The sequence below is a fragment of the Callithrix jacchus genome, chromosome 11 (assembly GCF_049354715.1).
Source record: "Callithrix jacchus isolate 240 chromosome 11, calJac240_pri, whole genome shotgun sequence".
NCBI classification, from domain to species: Eukaryota; Metazoa; Chordata; class Mammalia; order Primates; family Cebidae; genus Callithrix; species Callithrix jacchus.
Window position 1 is genome coordinate 115,066,314 of NC_133512.1, and position 15,671 is coordinate 115,081,984.

Genomic DNA, 15,671 nt, shown 5'->3' on the forward strand with positions numbered 1-15,671 from the left:
AGCTCCTGTGGTCAGGGAGGCCATGCAGACAGATGCTCAGCAGGCCCCACGAGTGTCGTAAGGGGAACTCCGGGAGTGGGGCCTCATTCTGCTGGGCCCAGAGAGACCCTCCCATGATTCACAGAGGAAAAGACTTTTATGCAGGACCTTAAAGGGGCATATCGGGGATATCAGAGTATCAGGCTGGAAATATCTTCCACTCCTGCCATCTTCATCCTCGAGGTGGGTGGAGGGATGCCAATACTGTGTTCTTTCCAAAGAGTTCAGGGCCTCGGAGACCATATTCCCAATCACTACAGAGCTATCCCAAAGGCAGATGTGAGATACTCACTGTCACTCTCTGGGCCCAGGATTTCTGCCGGCATCCCACCACCCCATAGAAATCCACAGACTAGGACCCTGCAGACTGGCCAACAGTGGCGGATACAGCTCTGAGGGGTGTTGATCTTTATGGCCACTCCCAGAGGCCGGATGTTGGGACATCAGGGATGCTGGCCTCCTCCCTGCTGAGCAACTTAGCAAAGAGAACCAGGGAAGGTCAGTGGTAGGACCAGCAACTTCCCAGCAGGCCAGGCTTGGGACAGGTTGGAGGGGTTCTTAGGACCTCCTGGAGATGGGCTTGCCTGCAGGCGGAACACTCACAGGAGCAAGTTCAAGTGCAGGGGCTCAGGCTCCCTTTCCCCTCCTCACTGCACAGCCAACAGATGAGAGCACTTGGTGAAGTTCCTTAACAGGGCTTAATCGTGTTCTTCACCATCAGTAAGGCTTCCCAGTGACGGAGCCCAGCACAACAGCAGTGAGAAGGAAGCAAGCAGAGGCAGTGCCGCATGGGGTCAGCATCAGGTACAAGGTGCTGGCTAGGGAGTAGAAGTGGGGGGAGCAGGAAGGGCCAAGACAGTGTGGGCAAAGCCCTGCAGAGATGATGAGACCACTTAGCAGCAGGCAGGCTTGGGATCAAAAACAGGGTAGACTGTCAACCAGACGTAAGCCCCACACCCACAGACATTGGGCTGCCAGTGGACACTCAGCTCAGCTGACTTAGACCTTGCTGAAGAGGAGGTCATGCGGTTGGCCCACCTGTGGGCTAGTGTGTAGCCACAGACATGCCCTGGTTTGATCCAGCCTCCCCAGTGCAAAGGCAACAGGAAAGAGACAGGAGCTGCCGAGCAAGGCCCTGACCTCAGAGAGGATGATGTATTCAGGACAGGCACTTCACCCAGTACCTCTACATGAGATGGTCAGGGCCCCAGCCCTGTCCTACCCTATTCTCAGCTCCCACCCTGCACCCCAGCAGCTCTGTCTTTCTCACACACACACATATATACTTCTAAATATTCTCTTTGGAGAAATGGACAGGGCTTTTAGTGCCCTGCCATGAGGCAAGCCACCGTGAAGGCACAGAGTGCTGGGCTTCTGTTGTTTTCCCAGGATGGTGCCTTCACGGCAGACACAGTGGCTCCTAACCTAGGATCCCTTACACCTTGGGGACTATAAAGGCAGCAAGAAGGGCCCTGGCAGTGTTTGCAAAAAGCCTGACAGAGTTGTCCGCCTGCTGCAAAGGGTTTCACAGCTGGTGAGAGAAAGAGCAGGAGTGTTTGCTTTTGGTGACAGTTATGTCCTTTCTGTGGGAATCTGGGTTTTTCACCTGGTCAGAGGCTGATTGTGCATAGGTGACAGTGTATCTGGTGGAAGCCTGCAGCTCGGCTGAGTTACCAGAGTTGTGGAGCCAGCTGCTGGCCATGGTACCAAAAGCAAGCGAGGTTATTTGTTCACTCTTTTTACCAGTACGGCCTGTGAAGATAGCCCTTTACTTGATAGACACATCTTGCTTGGTAGATGTGAGATCCCTAAGGGGACAATGACACAACTCTCCTTGAGAATGGCAAGGTTGGGAGCTACTACTGAAATCTCCGGTCTCCCACTATAAAACGGAACATTGGCATTTATTGCATTCCAGAAATAGTGACAATGAATCGAGTCTCACTGCAGTTTTATACCTGGAACGTGGTTAAATTACTCAGAGCCCTGTGTACTGAGGTACCTGAGGATGTGTTTTGGGGCGGGTCATAGGCCTTGAAGAGAACAGGCCCTTCTGGGGATGGAGCAAAGAAACCAAAATGAAACAGGAAGGGGAACTGGGCCCTGAGGGCTCTGAAGGTGGAGGCCGGGCAGGGAATGGAAGATGACCTGAAGGGTGGAAATCCAAATGAGATGGGGGCAGGGCAGCCTGTCTGAACACCCAGGCTGCTCTGAGAAAGGCCAGGTTATTACGCTTTGTTGCCCGTCTCAGGCTCCTGCCCAGCCAAAATGCCACCCGTTCAACAAAGCAGTTGGCAAAGTCTCCGCTATGTGGCCAAGTTCCTAAGGGCCATGGGAGTCCCCTCTGACCAGCCCCTTCCCTTGCTAAGGAGCACAGCTGTCATCTCCCTCCCTCTGCCTCCCCATTTTCCAGGCAGAACAACAGATCTGCAATCCCAGTATCACTGTAGCTCAGAGGAGGCCATCCCAGCCCTCACCAGCCCAGGAATGCTCAGGTGCAAATTGAGCTGTCATTCCATTGCAGGCCCTTGAGCTGATGACTGGGACAGCACAGGAAACCCATCTCTGCCAGTCTTCACCCACCTCCTGGGCACTGATGGGAGCAATTGGAGGTCAGGGAAACAGCATGGGACCAATGGGGTCCTGGCTGGAGAAGTGGAGGGTGGGGCTGGGGTGTAGGGGGAGACTGTCCTGGAGCCTCTGACCAAGATTCCGGTTCTGAGAACTCCCAGGGTCTATCACTATCACCAACACTTGTGCAACCGAGAGTGAGTGCCTTTCCTTAAACGTGGTGCCTAGGTGCCTTGCCTGATGCACCCTAGTCCTTGCCCTGGAGACTTTCCTCCCCCATCCCCTCTGATCCTAGGTTTCAGGTGTATTTTCTCCAGCATGGCAGCCACAGACATTTGGTATGGGCTGGGTTGGGCTAGGCTGAGCTGGACCACCACAAGGCCTCAAGGTTTATCATGCTTTCCTGTCATTGCAGTTACCTGTTCTGTTTTATGCAGTCCACAAGCCCAAAAGTGCATAGGAGAGGGTGAGAAGGGGCTGTCTTTGGGGCACTGAGGCCTTTCACTTCCTCATTAAGAAACTGTACAACTCCCCTCTGGCAGGGAGGTTGGGGTTTGGTGCATAAAATGTCAAATTGCAGAAATTAAAAATGTAAATGCTGGCATCTAATTAACCAGTTGACAGCAGTGCACAGCTGCAAGTGACAGTGACTGATTGCCTTCTGCCAGTCTCTCCCTGAGCAGCCTCAGCCCTGCCTCCTCCCGTTTAGCCCCCAGAGAGAGGAGGACATCAGAGAAGAGCAGCTGCTGGGAAGAGCCTTCAGTCCCTGCTGGAGGAGATCCCTTGCGTCTTTGGGAGGGGCATTAGAGAAATTCAAGACAGTCTAGACCTCTCTGTGTGATAGTTGAGAGCAGAAAGGATGCCTGACGTTGGGTCCCTCTGGCTCTTGGTCCCTATCTTGTCTGTCTGTTGACAATGTCTTGGCCACTCCCCAAATCCCTTCCCTCTATGTCTTCTGCATCCAGAGCTACAGAGGGCTCTTCCTGGTTCAGACCCAGAAACCCAGATGAGAGAGAGACCACAGTAGTCCCCAGGTGGTCACAGCACAGGCACCCACTACCTGGAGTGCAAGCTGAGCTCATGGCCCCAGACACAGTGCTGGGAGCATCTCTCTCTCCTCTCTACTCCATATGCACGACTCTAGCTTCTCCCTACTTCCACCCCTCCACAGGTATTACTCAGACATAGGAAAGATGCCTGCCATCAGCGACCAAGACATGAACGCATACCTCGCCGAGCAGTCCCGGATGCACATGAATGAGTTCAACACCATGAGTGCGCTCTCAGAGATCTTTTCCTACGTGGGCAAATACAGCGAGGAGGTAAGCTTTGCCCTGCTCTGGGCCCATTGGGATGGAAGGGGCAGAGACCAAAGACAACCTTGCATGCCTCTATGTAAAAGAACCCCCCACAGACACCCCCACTTCTGCTGGAGACACGGACACTGAGGACTGGGGGCTGTGCCCCACAGGCTGGGATGCTAGAAACTCTCCATTCCATAAATTCTGCATTCATCCCTGTGCTTCTCGGATATATAAATACCTATTTCTTTTATGTTGTCTTTTTTAATTCTTATTTTCTCTCTACTATTCCTTTTTTGTGCTTTCCATGCTTCTCTCTGATCTAACTCACTTTAAACAGGGACCAACCCACTCCTATGGGCAGGCTATGTGGTGTGGCATGGTATTGTATGATATGGTATGATTTAGAATCAAATAGAAACAGAATACATGAGAAATGAAACAGAAATGAGTCAAAACAGAATGGAACAGAATAGAACAGAACAGGAGAAATAGAATGTGTTTTTCGTTGTGTTCCCTCACTGGAAAATCCCACCTGGGGTCATTGCCACTATAGACAAGGCCTTCTTTCTGGCCAGTGCCAAGGTGCTATGGGAGTTTTCTTGGCTTGGCAGACCTAGACCAACAGGTTTAGAATCCAAATTCCCTGCATCTGAGCAGCAACATAGCCACCTTTTCTAAGGGGAGGGTAGTAAGAGAAGCTGAAGCCTGTGCCCTGAGTCCTCTACTTCCTCCCATCTTCATCACTTAAGGAAAGTCTAGGAATCCCTGGTTAAAGAAGCAGCCCCAACAGGTCCAGGGCCTGGAGTCCTGCAGGCCATGAACAGCCTAATTCCATGACGCTAAAGTCAAGGGAAAGCCAGTGCTGGGTTCATTAGTAGAGGGACCCTGATGCCAGTCTGCAGGAGAGTGCTGGTCTGGTGCAACGCTAGGTAATAAAGATGCTGTAGCATGCACCACTGTAAGATGCCAACTGTCTCATCTCAGAAAGAATTCTGTTAGTCTACAAGTACACCTGTCTACCATTGGTGTTTAAATAACCCATCTTTGTGAAATGATGGGGCCTTCAAATGACAGTTCTTGGCTAGCTCTATCTTGCCTTTCCAGTTAAAGAAACATTAACTGGGTCATGAAATCCAAAGCCCTGGAGCCTCCCTCGGGCCTTCAGCCTCCTCAGCTCCTTGTCCTCCCTTCTTATTGCTGCCCCCTCAAACTCCAACACCAGTAGGTTCCATCCAATTGCCTAGTGCCTCTCAGGGGAGGGGAGCAAGCCTTGTGTTGAGGGGGATGTTATCTGGCATCCTCTCCACTGGAGGTGGATTAGTCATTCTTACCTTAACAGTTGAGGACATTGAGTGTTCAGAAAGGTGTTCTGTTTGGCCTCAGATTACCCAGCTAGAAACTGACAGAGACTTTACCCAACCCCTCATCTCCTGAGTCCGAGTCAAATTCTAACACATTTTTCATCATGGGCCACAATTGCTGGCTGTCATCATCCTCTACCAACTGCCTGCCCTAAGAAAAGCCTTTGGTAGACATTATCCATTAGGTGTTAATGACCAGGAAGGCTTACGGTCTTACTCTTCTAGGGATATTTGTTTTTTAACAGGCAAAGTGAAAACAAATGACTTTCTAAATGTAGAATTTGGGGCCTCAGGGAGCTAATGGGGAGGATTTTTATTTCTGTGGGAGGAAGGGTGGGATGTCTTAACATCCACAAAATCACATTCAGGCTCCATGCTGAGCACTGCACATTTCCATGGGATATGGATCTATCTTCTGTCTAACCTGCAGGTAACTGCAGCGTCTTGGCACAGGCATCTTCAGCAGAGCTTCTGCCCTCTGTTTACCATCTATTGTAGGCAGTAGAATGCACGCAGTCATTCAGACGTGACCGGGTGTGCTGGCATCTTGTGCTCACTGCTGTGCCGATGCCTACATGCTATTCCCACCTGTGCTGCCCACAACTCCTCCTACCCAGCAGTGTCGTGTGCACCTCGACACATGCCTGTGACTTCCTGGGCTTCTGACCAGGCTGACATCATCTTTGTGCCTCTTGAGAACACAGACCTATACACACGAATGATTAACCTCCCTGTTCTTGGCCCTTCTGCAGATCCTTGGACCTCTGGACCACGATGACCAGTGTGGGAAGCAGAAACTGGCCTACAAACTAGAACAAGTCATAACCCTCATGAGCTTAGACAGCTGAGAACCGTCCTTCCAGGGCCGCCCTGGAGGGGGACACACCAAGCCGTGCCTCAGTCTAGATTATCATCTTTACCAAGTGCAAGTTCCGACTGGCATCAGCAGCACCCCCCCAAGCAGCGCTGTCTCTTTCTCTCTTTCTCTCTGCCTCTTTGTTTCTCCTTCCTTCCTGGATCTCTTCTCTTCCAGTTGCTCTGCCAACACGATTGGACCAAGCCACTGACCCTCAGTTAGTCCAAGGATGGCCAGGCCCATGGCAAGGGAGCTGACCAGAAGATATCAGAGGGGCCTCTCTCCCCAATCTGCTCCTGACCTGGTGCATGTCAACAGCAGGGCACAAATGCAGATCAGGAGCCAGGAACAGGGGACGTTTCTGTGCTGCTACTTCACCTTCCACTTCGGCAGCCCCCACTTCAGTCCAAGCCTTGGCCTAGGAAGAGGCAAGGAAGGAGTTCAGTATTATCTTCACTGAGAAGACATCACCTGGCTCTCCATTCCCACAGTTCCATCTCCAGTGGTTCAGCCAGTGGTCTGATCGCTTTGTAGCTGTGAGAAGAAAGGCCACACCTCCTGCATGTGGCTGGAACAGGGCATGTGTGAGCAGCTGGGAGGTGCCGCTTGAGGCTCCCTCTTCCCCACTGGGCTGGCGTCCAGAGGCTTCCTGTCCTCTTCCAGGCGTCCAGAGGGACCTACCTGCCTGCCTGCTCCCCGCAAATAGAAAGACAGACAGGAGAAAGAATAGCAGTTACATTCATCTATGGAGATGCTCCTAACCTTTTCATCTGAATCCTAGCAGCAGAAATGTAACACAGAGGGAGAGAAAAGGAAAGAGTTGCATCTACCCTGGAAGCAGAATTTATTGTTTTCCATTTACCCCCAAATTCAAATGAGTCACGATCATAGTCATAGGTCTAGTCCATTACCAGAGCCCTGAGTGCTGTCAAGAGAAAGCATCTATCTCCACCCTCCTTTGTCACCCTTCATCAAGGGTCAACGTGAAATGCAGAGTGCATCTAGGAGATTCTACCTCCAGCCATCTCCATGGCTCCATCCCCACTATCCTTCCTGAGAACTCCATAGACGGCTGGAGTCAACAGCCTAGTCCCTGTTCCCTCTGCAGAATCTGGTGCCATTGCTATGCAGATGACTTTGTCACTGGGCTGTCCAGACCTCTTTGGGAATGATTTCATCAACATCTCAACTGTCTCTTTAACCATTCTCCTTCCTCATCTCTTCAGCAGTCATCATTGAAAGAAACAGACTTAAGCACAGCCTCACAGAGACAACCCAAATGCCAGCCAACCTCAGCCTCCAGCTTGTCAGGTCTGGGAGGGACAAAGAGTCGTGCTGATGGGCCTGGCTAGAATTGAGAGGAGGGATGTACAAATGACCTCAGTCTTGGCAGCCATCTCCCCATCTGTTCTTCCATCTACAGATGCACCATTATAGCCAGACAGGCAAATGTGTGCTTAGAAATGGATACTAGGTAAGCAGAGGCTATGGTGAGAGATGGTCAGATGGAGGGTTCTATGAACCTTTCATCCTAAGGAGACCATAGGTGCTGTCTGGTCTGGTCTCCCACCCTAAGCAGGAGTCTCTGTTGGCAGCTCTGCTCTGGAGTTGTTCGCCACTATGGGAGACAAGCAGAAAAACCATCGTAGGTGAGGCTGAGGAGAAGGATTCACAGTCTTGCCTTCACTCCCCAAACATCAGACATCGTTCCTTGCCATCCACTTGGAATGAGCCCCCCTTGGGGAAGAAGCCACACCATCTGCAGCAAAGTCCATGGAGCATCCTGTACTTTTAAGAACACCTGCCCCTTTGGATATGTGCACGTGTGTGAACACATGCATGTGTGTGTGTGTGTGTGTCTGCCCCAGGGGTAGGCGGAAAGCTCGAAAGGACTCCTTGCCCTTTGTGGGAGGATTTTTGAAGTGTTCCCCTTCTCCTTCCCCTTGCTCATCCATTCATCCTGCAGCTTCAGGACATTTCAATACTTGCTTTCTATGTTGAGAGCTGGTGGGTGGAAGGAGAAGTCGCTTGTCCATAGGAAATCAGGGTGGTCACCTGCTGAGGCCTGGACCTCGGCGCAGGACATCATGTGACATCACAGAGGACAGATGGTTGAAAAGACACGAGCAACCTAATGGGAAGAGGAAAATGGGAAACGATGCGTTGGAAGAGAAAGAAAAAAAAAAATAACCAAAGGTTTTGGCAAGTGCAGTACCCCCGGGTGGAGAAGTTTGGATTTTTCTATCCTTGATCATTTGTTTTTTCCTACCAAGAAGTCACGGGACCTGGAAGTCCAGAAAGGGTGCATGTGGGAGATGGTCTGAGGAAGTACCTTGGTCAATACAATATTTTTGCACATATAAAGGGTTGGGGAAGAAAGAGACACGAACATATTTAACACAGATTTGTTGGATGGAAGCTGCGTGTGTGAGCGTGTGTCTGAGTGAGTGCGTTTTGATTTATTTTTTAAGTTTTGCACAGTTAAGAGAGAAAAAAATCAACAAGCAGAAAAAAAAAGACATCACAGTTCTGCTGAAGCTTTTATTTTTTACTAGATGATGATTGTTATTGTTACTTTGGCGGTACAGGACTTAATATTTTTCCATGTTTTTGTTATAAGAAAAACTTCAAACACCTCAGAGAAATAGAAAGGTTAGGAAGAAAGAGGAGACAAGGACAGACAAGTTTCCTGGCTGTCCTCATGTCTCCTTGGGGAGGAGTTTGGGGCCGGTTTGACTTCAGTTGGTGGGTGGGTGGTTTGTGTGTCTCTGTTCACTGCAGTCCCTGTGCCCTCCTTAGGGATTGAGAAATCCGAGCCAGGTATCCAGAGCCACAGCCCATCTTACTTATAAAAATTCTCTTTTCTTTTGCCATTTGTTTTCCATTTCTTCTGTTTGGATTCTTGGTGCATGTGTGATAATGATGTTCAAAAGTAAAAACAGGCAACATTGTCAAAAAGCTATCCTTGCCCCCCCACTCCTACCCAAATATTTTTTCCAAACTCCCCCATGGATCTTCCTTCTCCCCCTGGCAGAGCAAGCATCCAGGGACTGCCCAGTTGGCTTGCGGGCTCCAGAGGAAGGAATTGGGCCAACTTGGTTCTGTGGGATGGAGTCCTCCCATAGCCTTCCTCTAGGCAAAGTTAATTTGTACAGTCACCATTCTGTTAATTTGTACAGTCACCATCTCTGGGCAGAGAGGAGAGGAGAAAAGACCATCTCCTTCACTTTCCCCTCCACATCGCCCCCTGCACCCTCCCAGGCAAGATGGTACCAGACTGAGCCATCAAAATCACTGACCAAGCTTAGGTGGGGATTTTGCATGTTGGAGGGAGAAGGGCTGAAGGCTGGTGGTAGTGGGGAAGGAGGGGCTTTGTGGGGTCCTGAATTTTAAGGAATAAGTAGAGGAAGCCATGAAAGAGCTGCAGGCTGGGCATTTCTCCTGGGTACAAGTCCTCCCAGATGTAGCTTTTGCCCATTCTTTGTCCTTCCCCATAAGGAGAAACCCTGACATTTCTTGGTAGCTGCAAATATTACCACTAAGTGAAGGTGGTCATCATCCCAGTTACTTCCTCAGGAAAATATATTTTCTTGCCTTCTTCTTTCAATATGGTTTTACACGTGGGGACAGAGTATAACCCAAGTGTCCCACAGGCCAAGGTATGTTCCAACTGCAGCATGACCCCTGAACCCCGAGTCGGCCCCTAGAGCCTCCCTCTTGTGTGCCCGCAGCCTGGTAAGTGAGCTTGAGTGCTTTCAAGGAGCTACAGGGAAAAGAGAACTTGTATTCAACAAATCCCAAAGTTAGAGGCAGACTGTCCAGGACTCTTCCCAGGAAGAAGCAGGAGTTTCCCACAGGTAAGGTCTCTGACTTGGTCCCCTCAGGCCCAGCGACCTGTGCCCACCAGGGGACAAGGTTGATGTGCTGTCCCAGCATCCCCACCCCTCCCCCTGCCCGCAACCAGGTCCCTGGTGCCTGTGTCACCCGTTGCATGTCTGGCTTCTGCCTGTGCTCTTCCCACCGCAAGCATCCTCCCTGTCCCTCCCAGTCTCTCCTGCATGCGTAGCCTCTGTCCCAGGGCCATTTATCCACTTGAGTACAGGAGCCGGCTCAGCCCTCTCAGCCCAGCCCTCTGTGACTGCCCCAGCCCTGTCCCACCCCCGCCAAAACTACCTCCCTGGCTGTAGGGGCTCCCTTATCCAGCCAAGGCCCTATGGGTCCCCATCTGAGGGTCTACACTCAATGACTTCCTAAATGACATCCTCTGCCACTGTTTCCAGAGCTGTGAATGATGCTGTGACAGGTCAGGTCTCAGCACTACTCTGTGTGACCTAAAAAGAAAAGCTCCATTTCCATCTGTCTTCTTTCCCAGTACCAAGGGGAAAGAGCATGTGAAGTCAAACACTTAACTGAGTGAAGGGCCAATATTATCATCAATCAAGGACTAACCTCCCACCTCACAGACAGCCAAGCAGTGAGGGACAGACACACATAGTAAGGTGCTCTGCAGGCACAAGGCCCAGAGATGACCTTCCTTCCAGGAACAGCGAGCAGCACAAGCCAGCTCGTCAAGGCCTTCAAGGGGACTTTCTGTGAATGAGTCACCTTCAAGAACTCACCTGGCCCCCAGAGAATACCCACCCCAGGCAGCTCAGTGCCCTGGCTTCTCCCCACGCCCCAAATCCCCCCAGTCATCCTTCCTGGTCCTCGTCTACATTAAGGGCCTCTTCCCCTCACTCTTCCTGCCAGCTCTCAGGACAGGTGACTCGGAGGCCTTGATTCCTCAGCCTCTTCCTTTAAAAAACAAAAACAAAAAACAAAACTCTGGGCCATTTCTTTGGGATTTTGGAGTTGATTTTTGTTTGAATATTTTAAGAGTTTAAGAAGGGAGTCCTGCCATGGATGTTAAGTCCAAATTACTTGGTCGGTGGGAGGAAAACCTATGACTTCCAAGGGGTTGAAGAGAACCTCAGAGGCCAGGAGGAATCTCCCCCATTGGAAAAAAAAATGGGTCAGGACATTCCCTGGATGAGGACAATGCTGGGGTGGCATCTGGCATGTCTGCTGCTATTCCTGGTGCTTCCCTGCACTTTGACAGATGGAGTCCTCCTCCCATCTCCCGCCACCTCACCCTACAGGCATTCACTGTGTAGGAAACAAACAAGAGCCTTATTTTACAGAGTGGGGAGCTGAGGCACAGCCCCAGGTGACATGGACACAGCTCCCAAGAGAGGCTAGGACACTCTGCAAACCTCTCTTCATGGTGCTGAGGGTGGCAAGCCGTCGACAGGAAACCTAAGTGACCACTCCTCTCATTTGGAAAGTAATGCACTGTAGTAAAAGTTTCAGACATGCAAGAGAGCTTTTTTTTTTTACTACAAATTTTTGCTCCCCCATAATTTTTTTTTTATTAGAGGGAATATCCAAGTTTTAAAAATATATAGATTTTTTTTGGTTGTAAAAGAAATGCATACTCATTAGAATCCCAATTAAATTCCTCGAGTAGACTGGTGACTACCAGAAAGCAAAGCAAAGTTAAACAAAATTAAACCAAATCCTTCATATACAAAAAGAACTTTCTGTTTGTATTGGCAGAGGTAGGGAGGTGGTTCAGGTAGGCTGGGAAATCCTGGGTTGGGGGAGCTCACCTAACTCTATTCCCACTCCCTGTGATGTCTAGGCTCTTTGGGCTGCCCTGGCACTGCTGAATTCTGCACATCTCTTATTAGCTTTCCTCAGACTTTAGAGAGGCTGTGTTAGGGATGGGTCATGGGAAGACCCAAGTTTTCCCTCTCCCAGGATTGCAAAAGCAAGTAGACCCAGTCTATGCAGCTCATCTTCCACCAGTTTCTTTATCTGGAATTAGAACTTCCTTTGTTAGTATCTTCGATCTTTTGACTCAAGCACATTTTGGAAGGGCTCTCTTACAAGCGTAGAACTTAAAACAGGATACAGTTAAAGAGCAACCCAAAGGACACTTAAGAAACCAAGACCACTTCACCAAACAGGACTAAGGCACAGAGGGCAGCCGCAATCCAGGCACAGGACGAAGATGGGATCCGTGTGCTCATCTGTCTGTCTGTCCTCTTTTCCTCTCCCTTCCTGATGTTCTTGTTAGCTTGTTGGCTTGTTGAACCTTCTGTTCTTTAAAATGAAAAGCTAGCTTACCTCAAAGAATCTTGTTTCCATTTGGAAACCAATGATTTTGTGTTTTAGAGTGGATGGCCCTCCCCTCACCACTCCCCACCTTGGCCTGGTGTTCTTGAGACATGCAGTCTTTGCTTAGTTGTGTGTTGGCTGCTTGGAGCAGGAACAAGCCCTCCAGGCCCTGAGGTGGGAAAGAAGGATTAGATGCCGCTGCCCTCCTTCCCACTTTAGCGTATAGGGACCAGCCCATCTCTTCCGGCAGGGTTCTGTCGAGTTACCATAGCAACCAGCAACTCCAGGGTACCACATCAGACAATGAATGGCTCAGTGAGCCGACATGTAGGGGGGATGCAGGGTTCTGGCCTGGCCAGATGACCCAGAGTTGAGCTTCAAATGCTAGAGGAAAAGGGGAGAAACAGGATGGATGGGTGGTTTAAGAAACCGGCAGGGGTCTTTGTGTCACATAGAGAAGCCGTTGAACGAGGTAGGGCAGGTTGTATCTGTTCCAGTTACCCACTTCCAGCCCCATCCCACTTCTGTTTCAAACTAAAGCTCCCACCTTGAACACTGACCCTTTGTTAGAACAAAGCAAAACATATCTTTAGGCAACAGTGTTAAAATGAGCCTCAAATACAGGTGGATGAGATCTCTAAGAAGAGAGGGTCTTCTGGTTTTGATTTTTAAAGAAGAGTATCCTAGTAAGATATTTAAAAAAAAGATTTAAAAATTTTTAAAAAGTAAACCTATGCTATTTAAATTGGAGCCCAGTTGTAACTTGGTAAAGGCAAGCTTCTGTACCTTTGTTATAATTAATTGTATACCTGTGTATGTAAATATAAGGCATTCCTATTTTGCAGTTCAGAACAAAAAAAAAACTTATTTGTAATATAGAATAAAGTTTATTAAAAAACAATAAAAATGCAGTTTGGGATGTTGGGTCCTTCTTTATGTGACTGGCTGGGAGGGGCTAGGGGAGAGGACTGGCTGTAAGCTGGCAGCAGCTTCCAACATGCAGACACATGGCTGCACCTTCTCTCTGCAGTTGTGTAACGTCTAAACTCAACCACCAAAGAGGCATCCTTCTACTCCAGACTCTGTTCTCAGTTGCAAGGCAGCCATCCCGAGGTGGTAACACTTCAAGCGAGGAAGGATAAACATGCTACTAGTCAGTGCTGTCGGGAGACAACACTTCTGTGCAGCCCAGTCAGTCCCGGAATCCCTCTCAACACAGCCCTCCAGACACTCACTACCTATCCATTAGAGTTGCCTCTGGGGATCACACAAGCATTGCTAGCCCTCCTTCAGGTCTTCCTGGCAAGCTACACTTCTGTGGCCAATGATTCAGCCCCTACCTCCCTTGGAATGTTGATGAAGAGTGAAGATCTTGAATCCCACTGTGTCCCTGGGGTAGAGTGGGTTAGGGAGAAAAAGAATGAAAAGGGTGGCAGTGAGGAGGGACAGCGGGAAGAAGCCCATGCCCCCGCCTACCTTGCATGCCCAGCCAAGGCCCATGCCACTCAGAGGTGGGGGGTAGGGAGCCATTGCAGCTGGCATGATCCAGAGAGCCCTGGCCTGGGCACCAGGACCTCTGCAGTTTCTGCTCTTGGCCCACCTGGCCACCTTGAGCAGATCCATCCACGTTTCAAGCCTCATCAGCAGGTGAAAAGGCTGGGCTGGGTGATAACCATGAATGCTCCAGCATTCTTCTTATTCAAACGGAAAGCCATGAGAGAAGGAAATCGGGAGAGAAGCAGGATAAAGAACAAGAGGCAGAAACATGGAAAGGGGAAGACTCAGGAGGGAATCAAGAAAGGAATGAAGAGTGCAGGGTAGGAGGAAGGGGGAGGGGTGAGGCAGATGCTGCAGGTACCAACTGCTGATGAAACTTCAAGCAAATCCTACATCCCGCCTCACTGCTGCCCCCGCCCACCCACCCATAGGCCCCTCCAGCCTTCACACCCCATGGTGTGAATGGGAAGCATTCACCCAGGATGGGACCCTTGGGGGGCAAAGAGAGAAGGGTCAGGTGGCTGCCTGGGGAACATTCACAGGGCTCCCTTCTGGCCTTGCCCTCAGCACTGTCCCACCTTCCAGAGGTGATTCCTTCTAAGATACAAGGGAGCCCCTAAAGATAGAGCATGCCTCAGCCTGAGATGGAGAAGCCGCAGCCTCTGGAGGCATCATCAGCGCGGCCACAGGACGATGTACAGCGTGGGGCGATGGTGGAAATGGACAGGGCACCTGCGAGGGAAAACTGAACTCCCAGCCTCAAGAACTAGAACAAACCGAATGGCCCAGGAAGGTGGATCACTTGAGGTGGGGAGTTCGAGATCAGCCTGGACAACATGGTGAAATGGATTAAAATCAATCAGTGGTGGGTTTTCTTCTCAGTAGATCAGGTTCACAAGGAAAGTATAGGTCACGAACAGGAGAGAACAGGAAGGAGATGTTTTTCCCTTCTACTCAGGCCGGGTGGGGACAGTGATGTCACCCTGAAGGTTTACACTGAGATTAAACAATGACCTTTCCTCCAGGGCCTCAGATTTCTTTACCTGTACAGGCTCCAACTTTGTAAGAACCAACCACCATGACCTTGAGCAGGCCACTTCTCTTCTATTTTCTTTACTTAGCCACAAAATGAAGATTGTTCTTATTATACCACAAAGTCCAGAAGATTGGAGCAGGCTGATTAAGACAACTGATATGAAAAAGATGCAGTGTGCTATGCAGGCTCATGCATGCATGCACTATTATTATTAGTCATAAAAATGATACTATACAGGCGGGGCGCAGTGTTTCACACCTGTAATCCCAGCACTTTGGGAGGCCAAGGTGGGCGTATCACTTGTATCAGGAGTTCAGGACCAGCCTGGCCAATATGGTGAAACCCTGTCTCTACTAAAATACAAAATTGGCCAACATGGTGAAACCCCATCTCTACTAAAATACAAAATAGCCAGGTGTGGTGGAGGGTGCCTATAACCCCCGCTACTTGGGAGGCTGAGGCAGGAGAATCACTTGAGCCTAGGAGGCAGAGGTTGTAGTGAGCGGAGATTGCACTACTGCACTCCAGCCTGGGCAACAGAGTGAGACTCTGTCTCAAAAAAAAAAAAAAAAAAGAAAAGAAAAAGAAAAAAGATGCTGTACAAATAAGAGTGGGCCCATTCTGAAGCCTCAACAACAAATTTAGAACAGACGTATTATTTACCCATTGCAAAACAAGTAAATATCTAACACCTTATGAAGTCATATACTTTTTATGGTCATTAGACTATGAAATCTACATTTTTTTTTCTGAGACAGAGTCCTGCTTTATCACCCAGGTTGGAGTGCAGTGGCATAATCCTGGGTCACTGCAACCTCCACGTCTGGGTTCTAGCAATTATCCTACCT

The 15,671-nt window shown here is 49.7% G+C and overlaps 1 protein-coding gene across 8 annotated transcripts in view; it reads left to right on the top strand.

Annotated features, from left to right (window-relative positions):
- Positions 1 to 13,197, top strand: part of PLXNA4 (plexin A4) — a 458,580-nt gene extending 445,383 nt beyond the window's left edge. For all 8 annotated transcript variants that reach the window (XM_078343727.1, XM_078343726.1, XM_078343725.1 and 5 more), the window contains 2 exons: positions 3,782 to 3,932; positions 6,028 to 13,197. In XM_078343727.1, coding sequence (XP_078199853.1) covers positions 3,782 to 3,932; positions 6,028 to 6,123 — 247 coding nt within the window. In that variant the 3' untranslated portion in view covers positions 6,124 to 13,197. The remainder of the gene's footprint in view (positions 1 to 3,781; positions 3,933 to 6,027) is intronic.
- The last annotated feature ends 2,474 nt before the right edge of the window (positions 13,198 to 15,671 follow it).